The sequence below is a fragment of the Carya illinoinensis genome, chromosome 15 (assembly GCF_018687715.1).
Source record: "Carya illinoinensis cultivar Pawnee chromosome 15, C.illinoinensisPawnee_v1, whole genome shotgun sequence".
NCBI lineage: Eukaryota > Viridiplantae > Streptophyta > Magnoliopsida > Fagales > Juglandaceae > Carya > Carya illinoinensis.
The window spans coordinates 28,244,201-28,264,808 of record NC_056766.1 but is presented as its reverse complement, the minus strand read 5'-3'; the positions used below and the strand labels follow the sequence as shown (position 1 = coordinate 28,264,808).

Sequence of the window (20,608 nt, the reverse complement as noted above, 5' to 3'; positions counted from 1 at the left end):
TGCTATAAGCAACAGCAACTAGAGAAGAAACACTACCTTAAAAGTGTATACACATTATTTATATAGAGATGCGTGCAACTAGAACACTATAAGCAACAACTCTCTCTCTCTCTCTCTCTCTATGGTGGACTCGGACCCTGGGAGCCATGAACTTGGGATAACAGACTGTATGTTGGCTAGAACCAAGGAGGATACAGCAGCTGGAGGAAATCCCCAGTACCTGAAAGATGAAATAGGAATTCCAGGCGTGCTAAAAGCCAGGTTCAGAGAGAGAGAGAGAGAGATAGAGAACAATGTTCAAAGCTATATGAAATAATTTATGGAAAGTCTTGGTACAAACAAGGAACCACTTATAGAAAGATATACATTGTGAATTACAAGATCGGATTCTGTTAAAGACTGGGTTCATAGAAGTTAAAAGCTCCTACCCGAACTACCAGCTAAGCACGAATCCATCAGTGTCAGTTTAAGAAAGATGTAGCTGCATCAAACAACTGTGGAGCTTGTCAAATAGGATTCGATTTTGATGCTGATTTTATTCACCTTGCTTTTCTTAACACCACTGGGTCATAATTTCTTGAGTGAGGCTCTCAGATGTGGTGTAAGACTGGTAGAATTTGTAGCCATCCCAACCTCATAAGATAGATCTCCACCAATCAACCGAAAAACTCGGGTTATCTCTTTCACCTGTAGTAGAAAAGGAAGCAACAGGGATTACTTTACTCCACATTTCAGCAGAGGCAGGAGATTTTTTTTGCCAATCTTGAAACAGCATTAATGATATAAATTAACCACTAGTAATAATAACTTAAGTTCTCAGTAAATGAAAAAATGGAGATTAATCCAATGACACGAGGAGCCAAGGACATAGATATTACATGGTATTAGTCTTAGAATTAGGATGCCAGAGTTTTCAAACCTCTATTTCCAAAACTGGGGCAATTTTTTGATTCAACTATCTTTTACTATGGCATTAAATATGCTCAAAGTGCTACCTGGTAATACCTTCCTCGTTCTCTTGATCCATTGATCTTCCCCATTGTTCTCTCAGTCTCTTTTGTAAATGGATTTCATTTCTTCACAAACAAAAAATTTAAATAAATAAAAAAGGTACAATTCCACATCCTGTTTACAAAATCTATATGTATACTCGTATTTGCTCGGCCCAAATAGCCCTTTCAACTCATAGAAAGCCGCTACTCTTACCAGTCCCATCAAAAGCTTTTCAGGTCCGTAAACTATTGTCATAAAATAATCATCTTTATGAAAGTTATCATCAATGCCCCCAGGCAAGGTCACATCATTTTAGAAGCAAAGGTAAAGAGGCTAGCACAACCAGTTGAACTCTAGCAATATGAAAAACTAAACTTATGGCAAAGCCAATACGATGCCAGTCAACACAGCTCAGCAGTAACAATGGCAATCAGCTTTAAATGTCAAATCTACTTATTTACTAAGAAATGAACGCCTTCTACCACTAAAGCAAATATCAAATTCCGAAGACCAGGCACCAAACACACAGAATGATCGGATGGATAGTGAGCACAAAGGAAAGATCCCTGGCTTCTACAAGAAGGCCAGGAAACACCCATCGACGGAAGGGATTATTGAAGAGACTGCCACCTTAAAGCATACAGAAAAATTAAGTACAAACGTAACACCCCCTTCCCGTAGGTTGGAGATGTCACATGTTTTCATAAAAACAACCTGGCAAGATATCTCATTTTTTTATAAAATAAACATTTATTTCATAATAGAATTATTTAATAAAAACATGTCTCCAAATAAAATTAAATTAAACAACTGAAAAAAAGTAATGTTATAAAAATAATTTATTTCAAAAAGTCTGGAATTTAATCAACTACTCCATCTAAGCCTGGCTCGCATGTTCGTACTCATCATTATGCTTACTTGGGATGGTTTAAAAAATATAAAAACAACTAAAATGAGTCGATGACTCAGTAAGAAACTCAATGTAACGTAAACATATTTAACATAAGGTTTTTCATAAAATATTTCATGTTGAGAACTTAAAATCATGAATGTTCATACATATGCTATGTCATGCATGACTTAGCTTAACTTATCTTACTTATTATACTGGCTCACACACTTAACATAAGATTGTGCATGACCCCACATCCACTCATAAATCGCATTGGTACCATGCATCTAAATGGTCATCTTATTAACTATTCTGATCTTATCTTACACTTGATCTTATGAAAGCTTATGTGTCTTATGTAACGTGAGATGCATAATATATACATAACTATAATATGCGGAATGAAATATGATGAATGATGTGCTTGCAAATGTCATGACATGCGTAGTATGTAAATATTGGCTTCCAAAAAACTGGCTTTAATAATAATATATATAACTAGCTAACGCGTATGCTAATCCTAATTTATGATCAAGCTATCTACCTCACAGTACTAATTTTCAAAATCTCGCCCCATAGTTCGTGACCTATATGAAATACTGAACATCACTAAATTTCTAGAATGACGTGTCATAATATTCTATTTAATAGTTAAATGCATAATATGGAAAATAATTTAATAGCTATTCTGTTTTATTAATAAATGCAAGTGTCGCGTGATTATCCTTGACATATATTTATTTTCTAATTATAACTTAGTAAATGATTTTTCTGAAATCTATTAAAGCAACCAGTGGGATTTTGTTAAATATATAGACTTAATAAAATCTAAAGTTTTCAAACTAATTTTTAAACTCGTATTATTATGTATTACTGAATAGACTGAATAAGGCCCACATTGAATTCAATCCAACTTAAAGGTAAGTCCAATAAAAGATCCAGCCCAAGTCCATAATACATGAGTCGCAAATAAGGGCAAAAGTGTAAAACATACTAAGGCCTTGTTTGGTTACACAGATGAGATGAGATAAAAGTTGAAAGTTGAATAAAATATTGTTAGAATATAATTTTTTAATATTATTTTTGTTTTGAGATTTGAAAAGATTGAATTGTTTATTATATTTTGTGTAGGAGTTTGGGAAAGTTGAAATGATGAGATGAGATTCATCTTGATAACCAAACCAGGCCTAAATCACTAGATGCTTAAAATGGAAGGCTACTGGAAGTTTCTTTCATTGGGAAGTGGAAGGCTACTTGTCTTCTAGTGTGTAGGCTGTATGATGTTAAATTAGAAATAAAACCTATATAGAGAACAGCCGAGAAAGGTAACTGAGAGAAAAGCGAAAGCTGTGAGAGAAAACTGAGAGAGAGATCTCATATCTAGTGGCTGCATAAGAAAAGAACAGTAGGAAAGAAAGAGAGCCTTACCGAGAGAAAAGAGACCTTGCGACGGGCTGGTGGCTGTTCTGAGATCAACGGCAGCAATAGTGAGATCATGGAAGACGGCGGATCTAGGCTGGCTTGAGCTGCGGTAGAGACCAATCGGTGGTTTGGGTGTGAGGGAAATTTTGGTTTGTAGTGGGTGTGTAATCTGATTGATGGACGATGGGGCCAGTTGGTAGCTTGTTACGTTGTGGCTAAGAATAAATATTTTGTGGAGAATTTGAAGAGAACTGAGTGTATATAAAGAGAAGAGACTGTTAATGTGTTCCACTCAAAATCAATCACTGACTGTGATTCAGGATTTTTGTGTACTTGGGATTTGCTGCAGGATAGGAATTTGAAGATGGAGAAGTGTTCGACTTATTTGATTTGGAGTGGGAATTGATGTTTACTCTGTACATGGAAGGGACTGACTTGATGAGGTTGTGATTGAGGACTGCGTGTTGGTCAATTGGCTGACTATTTTTTTTTTAACACAGTCTGGCATGGGACATTTGGGGATGAACTAGACATGTAAAAATTTATCCAATCGGGTAAGAGTTTAAAAGCTGTGAATCTTAGATAAAAGTTGGTGGTAAATTTCGAAAGAAACTCGCTCAATAGATTTGGATTCAACTTAATAAAATCTGAAATGATAATTTAGAATGAAGAAAATTTCTAATTAAAGATTTGTCTACGTTTATCTATATAAAAATAAAATAATAATATTATTCAGAAAAAAATGTCTAATACTAATTAAACTAAAGTTAAATTGGTTATTGTCCTAATTTTATTTATTTATTTATTTATTATTATTATCATCTTCTAATCCGTATGTTACAACAAACCTACTACTTAACCAGAAAAGCACCATCTAGAATGACTTGCATAAACTATACCTTGATTTTCACTCATTATACTGTTCACAGAAACCCATGAGTTTGCAAGAGGTACTAGTACAATCACCTTCTAAATCAAAATCCAAAATGATGAGCACTTGTATCAATGAGGACAAACCTCAAATGAACTGTTGCTGCACCTCAAAGCTGTTGGATACAAGAAATATTCAAAAATAAAACTCAAATCCACATTTTGGACGCATAGTCCATCTCAAGGTCAAGAGGAAGAGTTTTAATTTCTCTCACCGGAGCACCATCTTCACAGCTTTTGCAATGCATAGTATAAGTACATAAATCTGAAGCTATCTAGCTATTTCCTTATCATATAAAGTGGCTTTTCGCCGGAGTGAGAGGGGAGAGTGAAGATGACACTGAAGTTGGTTATCTTCAAGGGTACACAACCGGTTACCAAGAGGGAAAAAAAAAAAAAAAGAAAAAAAAGTAGACTGCTAATACAGCTCATTTTTCCATTTATACACATCCCCTCAACCGACAATGAATTTATAAGCCCAGCATTCTGAAGGGGGAACAACAGGGTTTTCATATAGTTCTAAAGTAGTTTTGGAGAGAGCTCATTCATTTAGCAGGAAATTAAAATAATAGGATATTTTTCACATGCCCACATAAATCAAAAACCTGTTGCAAGATAGTAAACTACAATTACCAGAAATAAATTACCTTAGAGGCATTGCCCACAAGTTCACTTTGAAGCTTTATGACTTTCTCTTCTGTGTTGTATGTCCCTTTCTGGAGTGGAGATTATATGGTTACCACATCCAGCCACACACACCAGAATATTAAAAAGGGCAGAAAAAGCAATTTTATAAACAAAATTGAAAACCAATGCTTTTGAACCAAGCACCATAGAAGCTTTCCAAGTAAGAACTTTACTAGTAAATGCAAAGGAGCATCCCATGTACACAGATTAAGAGCCACACACCTAACCGAATACTTCATACTACGAATCTGAATTTGTTATTGATGCTAATCTAGAATTCAAGATCATTTACGCTTAAACCAAACACTAAAAATAGCAGAAAAAGGCTAATCTTGACTCCTTATCAATGATCAGTAACGGGTGAAACATAATAAAGTATCAATGCTCACTAACATATATATATATATATATAAATCAATGTTCACTAACAAAAACTAGTAGCTTTAAAAGATGGACATTTGTTTTCCTAAATAAAGGTTTAGATGAGCATTTCAAAAAAAAAAAAAAACTTTCAACATGAAGAGATTTCATGCGGACAGGTTTGGTAAGTAAGATGAGAATTTTAAGTTTGGAATTTGAAAAAGTTGAATTAGGATTTGAAAAGGTTGAATTGGATATTATACTTTGTGTGAAAATTTGGGAAAGTTATAATGAATAGATGAGAATTTTGAGTTGAGATGAAAATTTTGAGTTGAGACATGTTTACCAAACCTGCCTGATCCTCACAAAGGGCTCACAACTAGATGGGCAATTCATGAACATCCTATCGGTATTGTAAATTATCACGGATTCGACTCGACAAATACTACAGAAAAGGAATTTATCAGAAATTTGAGAAACAATATATCAGATACGATGAAATGGGGATGCTGAAAATATGACAAATGAATTAGAGGGACCAAAGTACCAGGACTTCAGCAAGACCAGTGCTTTGCGCAATGACAACTTCGATGGAACCGTCGGGTTTGGGGCGCCAGAATCCGCTCTCCGCGTGCATAGGCTCCCCGGAGTTGAGTTTCCAAGTCTTCTGGGTGTAAGCTATGACTGGCCTGGAAGAATGGTGGGTGAAACGGAGTTCTTCGCCGTAGGAGAAAGAATTGATGGTGGGAAAGCCACCCTCTCCTTGGCCTTTCCATGTCCCCAGCAGGAACGATATCGGTTCTATTCCCGGGTGCACGGCCGCTGCATCTGCCAGCGGTACTGGCGGTTGTGAAATATTCTCCATTTTCTCACTTTCGGGATTCACGGGAGCATTTGCATCGGCTTATTCAAATTACTTTTCCTCCTTAAATTTGACTGATTTTATCATAGTTGGCCAATATCGGATTAGTCAAATTTTATATTAATTATGAGCTACAGTAACTTTTATTATAATTTGGTAGTAAGATGAGAATGTTGAGTTTTAAAATGAAATATTAAAATATTATATTATTATTGTTTTGGGATTTGAAAAAGTTAAGAAAAAGTTGAATTATTTATTATATTTTATATGAGGATTTGAGAAAATTGTAATGATGAGAGAATTTTGAGTTTAAGATGAGAATTTTAATCAATCAAACCGAAAAAAATTGAAAACTCCTGTAGCTAATATACGCATTGTTTATTAATTTTGACTCACTCTCTCCTACATTTCTTCTTTTCTTTTCTCTCCCGGTTCTTATCATTTCTCTTCCAGTTTTTTTTTTCTTCTTCCTCTTCTTCTTCCCTCTCCCACATCTCTTCCTTCTTTCTCTTCTTCTAGTTTTTTCTTTGTTCTTTCTCTTCTTCTTCCCTCTTTCTCTCCCATAGCTCTTCTTCTTTATCTTTCACTTCCTTCTTTATCTTTCACTTCCTTCCCTCCAGCATGACACCACGACGGCTTCACTCCAGTATTGAGTTTCAACAACACGGTAAAATCCGAATCCCTATCCTTGATTATACTCTTGATTTTGTTGTTTAGGTTTGATTTTATTGATGTTGTTTGGATTTGTTTGGTGGCATTTTACTCTAGTTTTAAGGACTAAGCATATCCATTTTGTATACCCATGTTGCACATTTATCATTGCGTATACCCACGGTATATAAATTTTTGATTTTTGCACAATCCCTGACCAAGACAATGGATTTTATTGCACACCCATCTATCCTTGCTTCCTCTTCATCGTCTTTGTTTGTGAAGTTCTTTGGTAGGGTTAGAGATGGTTTTCATTTTGCGGTATCTGTGGTTATTGGGAACATCTTCTCTGCGATCCTGTGATTTGGGAACAACGTGTGTATTGGGAACAATCTGTGAGTTGGCATTTGATTCTTGATCTTGTTTTGTTTTTGCACGCGGGTCTTGCAAAAGACTCAATTTTTGGTTTGTCTTGGTATATGTATTTTCATTGCCATGACAAAGACTCAAAATGTTTTTTTTTTCCACATTTTGGATTTTAAATGTTGAACTTTAAAAACCAAATTCAGAATTTATTGAAGATGAAAATGAGCTTTATGAGAAAGATGATGAGGGATTACATGATAATCTTCTTTTGTTATATTTTGTTGTTGATTGAATACAACATATTTAACATGTACACGAAAGGGTTTGGGATGTATTGAACATATTGGAATGATGAGTTTATGTACTGAGCATATTGGAATTATGAGTCTAGTCTTGATTTTGTACAATTATATTTGAATCAAGGATGGACACCACATTTGATGAAGATCAATTTTTTACCATTCTATTCCAAAGTGGTGAACAAGGAATCTCTAGTATTCTAATGACTAGCAGCTATGATAATGTTGGACTCCAAACAACACAATTGGCAGGTGAAAAAAGGTCACCTAGTAAGAAAACACAATGAGGTGTTTCTTTCACTGTAGAGAAGGACAATCTCCTCGTGTCGGCTTGGCTCAATATTAGTACGGATGCTATCCGAGGGATGGATAAAAAATATTCACAAATGTGAGAGAGAATTAGCGATTATTACAATGAGTATAAAAAACTAGCATGGCAAATCGTTTTGGGGGGTCGTTAACCAATTGATGGTCGGTGATCCAAAAATGCACAAATAAGTTTTGTGCTACTGTAGCTCAAGTAGAATCATTGCATCCAAGTGGTGCAATAGAGTATGATAAGGTATGAGTTTCTAACTACATTTGATTCTTAATTTTTTTTTGTTGAAATTCTATTATCACTTTCTCACTTCTTTCGCATATTTAGATTGAAAAAACCAAAATCATGTATAGAGAGACTAAGAAGACCACATACAATATGGAACATTGCTAGTGTCTATTGAGACACTAACCAAAATGGTAGCAATATGTTTCTATATTCTTAACAAGAAGGAAACCACATAGGTAACGCCTTGCTATTGCGGACTCGACTTCACTAGGAGATGAAACTTTAAATGACAATGTATAAATCATTTCTGAGAGACATCCAGGCAAGAAAATTGAGAAAGAAAGGGAGAGAAAGAGGAAGACTAGAAAAACTTACGAAGCTTAATTTGCTTAGGTCTTAAATGGCATGAGAAATGATAAAGAGATATACATTTATGAGAGAAGACAAGATATTAGCAAAAATAATTTTGAGAGGACTGAATTACTAGCAGAGAAAAAGATGAAGAATGATATGGAGAAAATGAAGATTGATATGAAGATAATGAAATTAGATCTTGTTGGCATGAATAGAATGTAGCAAGAGTATCTCTTGAATATTTAAAAAGAGATTTTTGAGGAATCACGGAAGCGATTTTCATCTACATCTCCGCCTCCATTTCTATCTTTTGATTTTGAAGATGTGTAGCCATCTCCATCTCAACCTATTCTTATCTACTTAATATTATAATTAAACAGTTTACAATTGGTTTTAGTAGATGGGCAGCCACATATGGTTGAACTATACTATGGGCTTTGCTACATACAGTCGGGAAATGCAGTCGGCGTGCAGTCGGCTGTACAGAATGAATAAAAAAAAATTATAAAAAAATTATTTTATATTCAGGGGGACCTACATGAATTATAAAAAGTTATAAAAATAATTTTTTTTTTTCATATGGGTCCCGTATTAATTTTTTTTTTACAGCCGACTGTACGCCGACTGCATTTCCCGACTGCACAAATCATTTCTGCTATACTATTTTGTAACTTTTTGTTATTTTGGGTTGTTGGATTTGACAGATATTGGCCTTTGTTTTGTTAGGCTGTTATTTTGGGTATCAACTATTGCCACATATAGATCTGTTGGGTTGTTATTTTGTTGTATGCATGTAATTATGTGATTTTCTCATTATTTTGTTATATTTTAATATTGTTATATTATAGATATGATTATTGGAGGTTATTGAACATTAGAACAATAAAATTGCTAAAAGTAATTAAAAAATAAAAATTAATTAAAGAGAAATAAATAGTTAAAAATAATAATATTTTATTATTATAGAGAATGTGTTGGTTAATCCAATGTAGATTTTAAGTGTTTAGTGATTAGTTAAAGTTAAAAAGTTACATATTCTTCAGATTTTGAAGATTGAGATAACCAATCCAATGTTAATGCTCAAGCTATTGTCGAGTAACCAAACCACTTGGATTCTAGTTATCTTACTCCCTTCCTCTACCACCCCCTTTTTTCAATTTATTTATTTATTTAATTATTTAATGGGAAATAAACTTCTATTTATTCACAAAAGAATGAGGTTACATTTGCGACTAATAAGTACAGATAACAAGCCCTGATTACAAGCTAATTACTTATTTGTTGTAAGCTCCCTTGCACACAAAAATTATTGTACCGGATATTATTTTAACTTCGAAGCTCTCTAGTAATAAGATCATTCTAAGATACGAGACTCTATAATAATAGATGTGTCTAACTCGATAATAATAGATGTGTCTAACTCGACTTGTCGGAGAAAACATATACCAACTCTCACCCTCCAAAGGTAGAGAGGGACTTATCACCCTCCTCCTCCTATGGAAGAGAGGGACTAGTTTGCTATGGATAATAAAGTCCAATAACTTATTTCTATTTATTTGTAATATTAAAAAACTAAAACGAGAAATACTAAAAATAAAGCACAATGGCTCTCCAACAGATTAACCGCCATGATGCACTTCTAAACCACGTTGTCTGCCCATTGTCTTTTTGTCTATGAGTGCTCGACAAACCCCACCTTCTCCTACAGCAAGCAGGCGCAAAAGCATGCGTGAGTGCCCGACATACTCTCCAACAAACTCCACATTCGTTTGCTCTCTCCAGCCCAGGCGCACTTCTCCTCCATAGCAAGATTGAAGCAAGGCAACTTTTGCCGAAACGCAGGCTTGCAGAGGACTGAAAACACGGTCTGCACTCCTGGGCTTATTGTCATCATCATCGCATCGCAGCCCCGAAGCCTTATTGTCAAACAACAAAATGAAACTAACCAACAGAAAACTTGAAGAAACCAACAGAAAATTGGGAAAATCAAAACAAACCAAAGAAACCGACGTACTAAATAACATGAAAACACTAAAAAACCAATAAAAATGCATTGAAAAATGGCTCTAAATCGGCTATCTTCATACTCATCCCTCTCTGTCCCCCGACAAACTTCGTGAGTCGGACTTCACCCCTTTCCTCTTTTTTCCTTGGCCAGCAACAGAGCATTCCATGCACTGAAAAGCATTACTCCTTGGCCAACACAGCGTCATCCACGCACTTCAGTGTGCATCCACCTCCTCCATTTTGGGATCTTGTCCACAGAAAGCATTTCTGTAGGAACACGCCAAGAAGCAACCATAGTTGGACCTTCAAGCATACGTTCCGTCCAGTTGGAGCTTGAGCATTTCAAGCATGCATCTGAGAGCACCACCACCACATCCCGACTCACTCCGACACCTCCCACCTCCTTCGTACAGACCACCAAGCCCAGCTGCGTGTTTTTGTTTGGTGAAAGGCTCGAAGTTAGCCAACTAAGCCAGGACCCTCCGCCTCCATCGTGCGAGACTGCCCCGCCCAGCTACGAGTTTTTTATTTGGTGAAAAACTCAGAATCCAGCAAAACCAGAACTCTCCACCTCCATCGCGCAAGACCACCCCGTTCAGCTGATTGGTTTTGTATGATGGAAGTCTCGGCACAATACATGGTGATAGGGCTATCAAGCCTCTATAACCATGGCCAACGTGCCCTTATTTTCCCTCACAAAACACAAAGCAACTCAAGTAGAAAGCTTGGGAATATCTAGAAAAACAAAAGAGGAAGGAGGGAGGGTCCCACCTCCTCCCGTTTTGTTGCCCTGGTTTACGTTCTAGAGAGACGTAGGAGCTTCTTTCTCTAGAATAAGTCGGCGAAAAAATTTCTACTTGTCCTTCCTCCGCCCTTCAGTTGGGCTTAACGTTTATTTCAAGGCGAATGGGAATCTTCACTGGCATGAAGTCCAACGCAGTAAAAGTCAAACTTACATATTTCATTCCTTTTCTGTTTTGTATATATAATGTCGAAGGGAATATAATTACATGAATTTATTGTTAATATGAGATCCATAAGTGATGAGTTATAAGGTCTATCTTATAACTTGACGTGCGTAAGGAGATTTTTCCTCCCAAGTCGAAGGACAAAAAACAAATCCAAACATGAGGAGCCCAACCCGATCGAGCGGCCCCTCGTCCCATTAGAGATAATTACGCACAAAGACCCCCAAGATGCAAGGAAGGAGGGGATATATCACCTCGATATCTCTTTACGATACCTAGTCTCAGATAACACTATACAGGCAGATAAACGAAAAATATAAAAAGTCTTTGATTTTTTAGTAGGTAGAGGAGGAAGAACCTGACAGTGTGTATTTGCAGGGTAGAAGGGACATGGAGTTACTTTACATTAATTGTATCACCTCAGAAACTACCTCACATTAAAAAAATATGACTAAAAGATTTGTTGAGGTGATATATTCCCCTAACATAAGGTATGAATAGTTGACCTTCAGAAATATAGTATAAAAGACAATTTCTATATATAAAGAATTTTTTCTGAACTCTCTCTACTCACTTGCACAAACTATTAAGAGGATTAAGACTTTAGCATCGGAGACTCCTTGCCCTTTACTAAGGCCCTTGTTTCTCTGTGTATGCAAGCCCAAAAACGAAAATTCGAGTTGCTGGAACCTAGCCTAAAAGTATATAAAATATGATGTGAACAGTATGTTTAAGCTAGATGGTCAAATCCAATCAATTAATTAGAAATGATTTTAATCGAATTTATTTATTTTTTTAAAAAAATTACATTTTGAATTTTAAATTTTAAAATCTTCCTTATTCAATAGCTGACACATTAGTCTGTGTAAATTTTCTCAAAGATAGATTTTCCGGTCGATGAACAACTTGTAGCTAGGAAGTTAACTTATGGACGGACCAATAGTTGGAAAATAAAGGCATATGAGTGACGCCACGTTTGATTTGGGAGGATTAAACGCCTATCCAATCCGTCTTCATAGCTGACCGTTTCTACTCTCTCTTCGTATAACACACATTGTTTTGATATTTCTCTGTTTCTTTTATATAATAATGTATAATATATATATGATACTATAATTATGGAAATTTCTAGTTTTAGTTCTGTTATCATTCTGTCTGACTTGTTCCACAAATTTCTCTCTACAATTGTCACTCCACCTGATGAAGGGTGGTGCTTCAATCTTGAACCAGCTCATTCTCCATACCCAGAAAACCACTTCCCTCCCAACCACTTCTTTCTCTCTGTTTTTTTCCTCCCTTTCCCTGCAATTTCCGCCTCTCATTTTCCTCGCACAAGTCCCAAGAAAATCATTTCACTCGTTCTAAGATTCAGGGGAAATGCAATAAGATTCTCAGGAACACATACCACGCTGTTCATTGCTGCCATTTTTGAATTCCTGGTTCGTTCTGCATTCCACCCAGTATTTGTTAGATGGGTCCACGCAAATTCTGCTTTTTAATTGATTTTTCCCTTTCTTTTTTTTTTTTTTTTCCCCAAGTAATTGATTCCCAAATCACAATTGTATATATTATTTTATCTTCCATCTTTGACCTTTGTGATTCTGATGTTTGTGCTGTGTCACATTCCATTACGAGCCCAGCACGTACTCACACATGTTGATTATTTTCATTGCCATGCATGAGAAATGCTTCCAAAGAATTACTATTTGAAGCTTTTGTTACGGACTCGTTTGTTTGGCATGGTATGAATGTTTGTTCTCTTCGTCAATGCAAAATTTCACACATGTATGATCGATCCTAAGTGAATGCTATGGATATATTTATCGAATCACTTGAGCTTGTGATTCGTTTAAATGGAGGATATAGTTCTTAAGCCCAATCTACCTTTACACGACCAAAGGCCACATGATCATGTGATCGATCTGTTAAAGATTTTTTTTTTTTGGCATTTTATTTGTCGGAGAATTAATTCATATTCACACCAATCTGGCCAGGATTACCTGTTGAGCGGTGCTGCTGTGTTGCCCCATAAATGTCATCAAATCCTATCAAAAGGCCAGACTCATCTGAGGTAACTGTTTCTTCCATATACCTGTTCTCATTCACACAACGTCATACGATTCACGAAAAGATTCTAAGACCATATATATATATATGTGTATGTATGTATGTATGTATGCATGCATTTCTGTATGTGAAGATTGATGTGTTCATCATGATATAAACAAATGTTTCATTTGCTAATGCAGATGAGCTACGTTTCATCACTAAAAGCCCCATGTCAACCCACAAAGATGGATGATTGTGTAAAAAATGGTGCCAATTCAGTTGATCAACTGAATGACGCCAAAAAAGTGGATCAAGGAGGAAATATGTCTGTCGATTCATCTAAAAGTTCAGCATGTAAACCTGTACATAAGGATCCAATCTCCAAAAGGAAACCAAATTTGACAATTACCCCTCCATATGATTCTAGAAGAATGGACCCAGATATCAAGTTTGTGTCTAATTCTAATAACTACAACCAAGTCTCAAGCCCAAGGATGTCTCCAAATTGTGAACTCCCTACAACTTCAACAGGAATGACAACAAGTGGTGTAAAGAATACAAGTTTCTTCTCCAACTTTGGCCAAGGGAGTGGAAGTAGCTCTCGTAGTGACAGCTTAGAGAGCTCGCCCACACCCCTCAAGCCGCACACTGGTGGTGATGTGCGATGGGATGCCATTAACTCTGTTTCCAAGGGTTTCCCTCTAAGTCTTAGCCATTTTCGGCTTCTCAAGCGCATTGGATATGGAGATATTGGGAGTGTTTATCTTGTTGAACTTAAAGGAACTAAGGCCTACTTTGCGATGAAAGTCATGGACAAGGCCTCCCTTGTGAGTAGAAACAAGCTTCTTCGAGCACAGACCGAAAGGGAGATACTCGGACTTCTTGACCACCCATTTTTGCCCACCCTATACTCTTACTTTGAAAATGATAAATACTACTGCCTTGTCATGGAGTTCTGTAGTGGAGGTAATCTTCATTCTCTACGGCAGAAACAACCTAACAAGTATTTTACTGAGGAAGCTGCACGGTAACTACCTTTCCATCTACTTATAATTCTTGTTTGTATCTTGTGATTATCATTCAAGTATATCTTTTCTACAATAAATATCATGAAATTTATGTTGGGTGTTTTATTTCTTCATGTTTGAATTTAGCAAAGGGCTTTGATAACCAGAAATGGTAAATATGATTGTACTATTTGAAAAAGAATCGGAGAGAGCATGTGTTTTCCTTAGATAATAGAATTATCAAAGTGTAATCTTGTAACGTACTTAACAAATCTTCCTCAACATGGATCCTCTGTTTCAAAGGAAATTGAAAGAATGGAAGGCATTCTGCCTAATATATAGAAAGCTGTCCAATTCTTTCAACAACTTCAAAGTCTACACAAATTTTTATTTTGTAATATATTAGATAAATTGTGATAAAGTTTAACAAGTTAACATGACAAAACACTCATCTTTCGATACAAGTATATGAACCTAAGAATTAAATGGTTGGTCATCACCTCTTTCCACACCTCGTCTTACAACATCAAAGCTAGAAGATTATACAAATGTCTTCTGAGTCCTGAGGGAAAGAACTAGTAATAGCAAGCTTTTCACATATTATTCAAATATCAAATGCAAAGGATCCTTGATTATACTAGGAACATGTGAAGGAACCATTGTTGCACTCTATATCTAAGCTGATTTTATAGCTTACATGTCTAATTCAATGTCATTATTTAAAAGCTCACTTTGTTTCAACTATTTGAACTTAAAGAAGATAAAAACGAAGTAGATGTCATGAGGAGATTGGAGACCATATACTCTTGGAAATGAACATTTACTGGTATAAAGGGTCCGTGACTGAAAACTTGGCTTTAATTTCTATCAACACCTTCCCTTTTCTATATAAATATAAATCAAAGTGTTCTTCTCCACTATCAATATCTATCTAAATAATTTATGTTTTGCTTACTGAATTGAGTTTCTTTTACAAATTTAAGAAACTGAGAGCATATTGATTTCCTTGGCTCCTTGCTCTTTTAACAGGTTTTATGCATCAGAGGTGTTGTTAGCACTTGAGTATCTGCACATGCTAGGTATTGTTTACAGGGATCTGAAGCCAGAAAATGTCCTAGTGAGAGAAGAGGGTCATATCATGCTTTCAGATTTCGATTTATCCCTGCGTTGCTCTGTGAGCCCTACACTTGTCAAGTCTTCAACTATCAATGTAAGCAATGGTGGAATTACTGGTGTTGGAGGAATTTTGGAAGACGAACTTGCAGTTCATGGCTGTATGCAGCCATCGAATTTTCTTCCACGCATTTTGCCGAGTAAAAAGAATCGTAAATCAAAATCAGATTTCGGGTTCTTTGATGGAGGCTCCCTCCCTGAACTCATGGCAGAGCCAACAAATGTGCGCTCAATGTCATTTGTTGGGACACATGAATATCTAGCTCCGGAGATCATCCGTGGAGAGGGTCATGGAAGTGCGGTAGATTGGTGGACATTTGGCATCTTCTTATACGAACTGTTGCATGGGACAACTCCCTTCAAAGGCTCAGGCAATCGTGCCACACTTTTCAATGTTGTAGGCCAGCCACTGAGATTTCCTGAAACTCCGCGTGTGAGCTTCGTGGCTCGTGATCTTATACGAGGACTTTTGGTGAAAGAACCACATAAGAGGATCGCATACAAAAGGGGTGCTACAGAAATCAAACAACACCCTTTTTTTGAGGGAGTGAACTGGGCCCTGGTAAGAAGTGCAATGCCTCCCCACATTCCTGATCTTGTAGAATTCTCGCAGTATGGCAGCAAAGAGGCAAGCATGGCAGAGAAGAAGATGGCAGAGATTGGAGGTGACAAAGAAAACACTAGTTTTAACGATCCCTCTTACATAGATTTTGAGTACTTCTAGAAATCACAGAGCAAAACACAAAAAGAAGCCTAATGAGACATTTGTTGAGGTTGTGTTGAAGATCGAAGAAGACATTCTTCCATCTATATGTTTCTTAGGTGAAGAATAAATATATATATATATATATATATATGTATGTACATGTAGGGATGGAAACTTCCTCTTGAAGTTTTGTTTTCAATTTTTTGTTCACCTCTATAATTTGTTTATTAAGGTTGACGTTCTGGATTTTATCAATATAATTTGTCAATATATTCAAGGTGATTTGAGTTTTTATTCAGCTTTAAAGATAAAAAGCTAAGCTCATATACTTTATAAATAATGCTACCATTCAATTAAAAAATTCAAGATATTATATTTGAAACTTGCAAAACTTAATTATATTATATTTATTTAAGAATGAAATGTCTATTTGTTACTAAAAAGTGAAAAAAATAATAATATTCTACGTCAAGCCATTTAACAGGAGGATTGATGGAGCTTAATCCGCAAGATCTTTTGATACCATGAGAATGTTTGAAAACCACCACGAAAACCCCCACACATTGCGTTGGTGAGTCTATTGCATTAATATATAGTTGTATTTACACATCTATGTATGGAAATTACATGTAGAGATTGATTACAAATGAATGAAAAGAATCGAGTAAATAAATGGAAAGAATTAGACTACACTAATCACGGGTCCATGAATTCTATAATAACATCTTCCATTCTGCACCCCTCCCCCCTTCCTTTTGGGCAAAGCAAAAGGAACAGCCAAAAAGATACATGGGTGGAGGAGGTTTGGTCTGGGAGCTGGTGGGAGTGATGGATTAAATTGAAGTCCTCCCAACGACATGAAGCTGCCCATTTGGCTATGTCGTATGAAACATAGTTGCCACTTCTATGGATCTTGAGTGTTAATGCCTAAAATGACAGTAACAGTCGGCGTGTGGAATCCGATTTTTTTATTTTTGGTAATGGTAGAAGGATGATTCTCCAGCTCATGAGATCTTCTCTAGCAAGTCAGATAAGTTTTCTTTCAAATTAAATTTTTGTTGACATTTTATTTTGTTAATATTTTTGCGCAAAAAATAAAAATAAAAATGAAAAAACAGAAAAAAAGATGTGCAGATACACAACATGAACGGTGCACATGGGACGTGCACTGTGCACGGAAGGAAAATAACATGCACACCCATGCAAGTGCACAGTGGGCACGCGGACCATGGGTGCACGCCACCATGCATTCAGTGACGGGCGGTGCAGCCACGCCGCATACTCGTCGCGGCGGCCGGATATCCAGGCGAAGCCGGCCGCAAACCCCCGCCCGGCCAACACCCACAATAGTACCTGCGTCGAGTTCGGCCATAAAGCCTGCGTGCCCATGGTGGGATTACTGCCTACACCACCCTTGCACGGCGGGACCCGCGACCAACCTCCCGTCCAGACAGCCAGACGGAGTCCCGATGGGAGCTTTCCCACCGGTTTCCTCGCTGCCGGAAACTACGAAACAAATGGGGAGGAGCCGCTAGAGGAACGGGAGCTAGAGTGACCACCAGTGGTCGTCACCTGACCAACCGATATTTTCTGCCGCCGACAAGAAGGTCCCTAACCATGGAGGCTTTGCTCGCTGTCAGCCACCATCACCAAAACTTACTACAGGAGCTGCCCGACGCTAACACCACAAGCAGACGTCAAGCTCGACCGTAAAGCCTCATCTGCGCCACCAGCCCCTGTAAGTTTGCCAGCAGCATGCTCAGAAACTCCCGGCGGTAGTTTCTGCCACAACTGTCGCTCTCCTTGCCACCGTCACTAGACTTACTCGACAGCAACGTATTCCTTGCCCACGGAAATAGGCTTAGCCCAGCATGGTTTGGCCACAGTTTTCCGTCACCGTCGTGTCAAAGTAAGATATTGAAAAGAACCAACCATCTGTCCATACACCATCGGATTAGCTAGAGTGTAAGAAATTATGTAATACAAAGCGGAAGAAATGCTTCAAGAATAATCTGTGTAGTTGTTCCATGAGTGAATCTAGTGTTTAAATCGATTTCTACTTCACTCAGTGTGTGAACGTGCTACGTAGTTAAATCTAGAAATACAATCCCATAGCTTAAGAGTTTTCACTCACAAAACAGAAAGAGATAATACCAAGAGAGAGTGTTCTGCCGAAAGATAATATCAGTCCTCCGCAACGCTTCATATGGTAACCATTGGCTGGTTATTTTTTATGGCAGCCAAGGTTACATCCCTAGATGATTGAGTTGAATTATTGCATTTTCAATACTTTTGGAACTAATATATATTAATTCTTTCATTACTTTATCATTGGTTTTATATGAAAAAATGAATAAATCAAAATTGTAATTTTAATTGATTAAAAGCATGAATTTCTACTCTAATTTTATCAACTGTTGATTAATATGGATTATAATACAATTCGCTCGAGCGGCGGCTTCTGGCCGCTCGAACGAAGTTAGGCAGATTGAAGCCGCCGCTCAAGCAAAGTTAGGCAGATTCAAACGCTCGACTTCCGCTTTATAGTGGGCTCGAGAGAGTTGCTGGAAAAGAGATCGCTCGAGCGAAGGCATTTGGCTGTCGAGCGAATTCAGGCAGAGTCGAACGCTCGATGTTCACTCGACAGGCCGCTCGAGCGAACTTAGGCAGAGTCGAACGCTCAATGTTCGCTCGACAGGCAGCTCGAGCGAATATCGTATTTTACAGATTAGAGTTTATTCCGCCGTCAGAGTATATAAATGACTTTTTACATTTTATGGTCGACTCTTGATTGGGGAAAACTCGGTTTTGGGTAGAGAAACACTTAGAATTCATTATTTTCCATTGATTTTCATTTAGATTCGGAGAGGAGGATTCATACAATCGATCATTCACGCAGCTACACAATTTTCACTGGATCATTCACTCACACTGCAGTAGATTGAAGAACTTCTTGAGGGGTCCAATTGCCACTGCAGCTTAGCCTCCTCCACCGCTTCGAATCTTAATCTCCATTCAATTGGCTTGATCTTTTCAATTCCCTACTTGCTATTTCATTTCAGTTTTGAGTTTCTGAATTATTTTGGAGAATTTTGATTTAGACGTTTGAGTAATTTATTTGTTATTCATTTAATTCATGTTATTTATTTTTGTTGTTTTGTTAAACTTTCATTTTAATATTGATTATAATTACGGTGGTTTAATTTAAGAATTCGTGATTTGAATATAATGATGAACCCTAGAACATTGATTTTGGGGCTTTTCAATTTTCAGTGCATGTTTTGTCAATTACTTCCTAATTTAGTTTAATTCTTAATTTAGTTTTATTAATTTATGAGTTTAATATATTAGTCCTTTACATTCCAATCCAACAATCAAAATCCAAAACTATGAATCTAGTCCAAGACTAGTGTCTTTTTCCATCCATTGCACATACCATCATTTTATTTTCTCTTTGTGAAGTTCTTCACCCTTTTCAACGAGTTTGATTTTTAAGCAACTTTCCCTGAGGAGATGATTTAGGAATTTATTCCTAATTATTACACGACATCCTTCTGCACTTGGGATAGCTTTAGTGTTACTCATTTTTGAGTGAGTCACTAGACTCCAGGCATAATGCCTGGAGTAATGCCAGGTGTTATGCCTGGCATCCCACAAAGGAAAGAGGCAAGGGGACACGCCTGCTTTATTACATCTCCCACTCGCATATAATAGGCATGCCTCAGGCATATATGTCTCAACATGTTCTTTATCTCGTTCATACAAAACAAATAGGCCGTGCGACCACTGAGTACACCTGAATAAAAAAAAATGGGAGTATTATACCAAATCGCTCCTTGAGAAGACCAGCATAGCAACATCCCTAAAATGTTTTGTATGTCCTAGACTCATTCGATCGTATCTAATCAAACATATTCGATCCCTTTTGGGTCTTTTTTTTTTTAAAAAAAAAAAAAACTCAGAACGATGCTTTAATTGCTTCTTAGTTATCATGATGTGTTCACCAAAATTGTCACTACCAAATTGTAGCGCCAAAGTTTGACGTCAGCAAACACAACCTAAATGCGTTGTCGAATAGTCTTCCTTTTGCCCTCATGTCACTCAATGTTAGTCTAACTGCTTTTCCAATAATACCTCTTTAGATCGTATCAAACATGATCATAAAGAGTATGCTAGAGTAGCAAATATCAGAATCTCCATCTTTTGATATTGTCAAAAGTCAAGAAAGGACATCATTTTAAAATATGAAGTATAGGACTCACACAGTGAAGAAATAGTGAACCATTTATTCACTTCCATATTTGGTCGCAAAAGCACATGTAATATGAAATACAT

General features: G+C 36.8%; 2 protein-coding genes across 2 annotated transcripts; one reads left to right on the top strand and one right to left on the bottom strand.

Annotated features, from left to right (window-relative positions):
* Nucleotides 1-294: 294 nt before the first annotated feature.
* LOC122297384 (UPF0678 fatty acid-binding protein-like protein At1g79260) lies at nucleotides 295-6,225 on the bottom strand. Its single transcript, XM_043107422.1, has 3 exons — nucleotides 5,832-6,225; nucleotides 4,885-4,953; nucleotides 295-687 (listed from the first exon to the last, which is right to left on the bottom strand). Exons 1-3 carry the CDS (start codon nucleotides 6,147-6,149, stop codon nucleotides 568-570), a joined length of 507 nt encoding a protein of 168 aa, XP_042963356.1. The 5' UTR covers nucleotides 6,150-6,225; the 3' UTR covers nucleotides 295-567.
* Nucleotides 6,226-12,497: 6,272 nt separating this feature from the next.
* On the top strand, nucleotides 12,498-16,528 carry LOC122295872 (serine/threonine-protein kinase RHS3-like). The gene is made up of 4 exons (XM_043105123.1): nucleotides 12,498-12,777; nucleotides 13,333-13,409; nucleotides 13,588-14,414; nucleotides 15,424-16,528. Exons 2-4 carry the CDS (start codon nucleotides 13,371-13,373, stop codon nucleotides 16,289-16,291), a joined length of 1,734 nt encoding a protein of 577 aa, XP_042961057.1. The 5' UTR covers nucleotides 12,498-12,777; nucleotides 13,333-13,370; the 3' UTR covers nucleotides 16,292-16,528.
* The last annotated feature ends 4,080 nt before the right edge of the window (nucleotides 16,529-20,608 follow it).

What these genes read in the sequence shown, in the direction of transcription:
- LOC122297384 (XM_043107422.1), bottom strand. Translation starts at nt 6,149, where the DNA reads ATGGAGAATATTTCACAACCGCCAGTACCGCTGGCAGATGCAGCGGCC. An exon ending in CTGGTCTTGCTGAAGTCCTG is followed by an intron (nt 4,954 to 5,831) that starts GTACTTTGGTCC and finishes TCTCCACTCCAG; the next exon opens with AAAGGGACATACAACACAGA. An exon ending in TTGTGGGCAATGCCTCTAAG is followed by an intron (nt 688 to 4,884) that starts GTAATTTATTTC and finishes TTTCTACTACAG; the next exon opens with GTGAAAGAGATAACCCGAGT.
- LOC122295872 (XM_043105123.1), top strand. Translation starts at nt 13,371, where the DNA reads ATGTCATCAAATCCTATCAAAAGGCCAGACTCATCTGAG. An exon ending in AAAGGCCAGACTCATCTGAG is followed by an intron (nt 13,410 to 13,587) that starts GTAACTGTTTCT and finishes TTGCTAATGCAG; the next exon opens with ATGAGCTACGTTTCATCACT. An exon ending in TTTACTGAGGAAGCTGCACG is followed by an intron (nt 14,415 to 15,423) that starts GTAACTACCTTT and finishes CTCTTTTAACAG; the next exon opens with GTTTTATGCATCAGAGGTGT.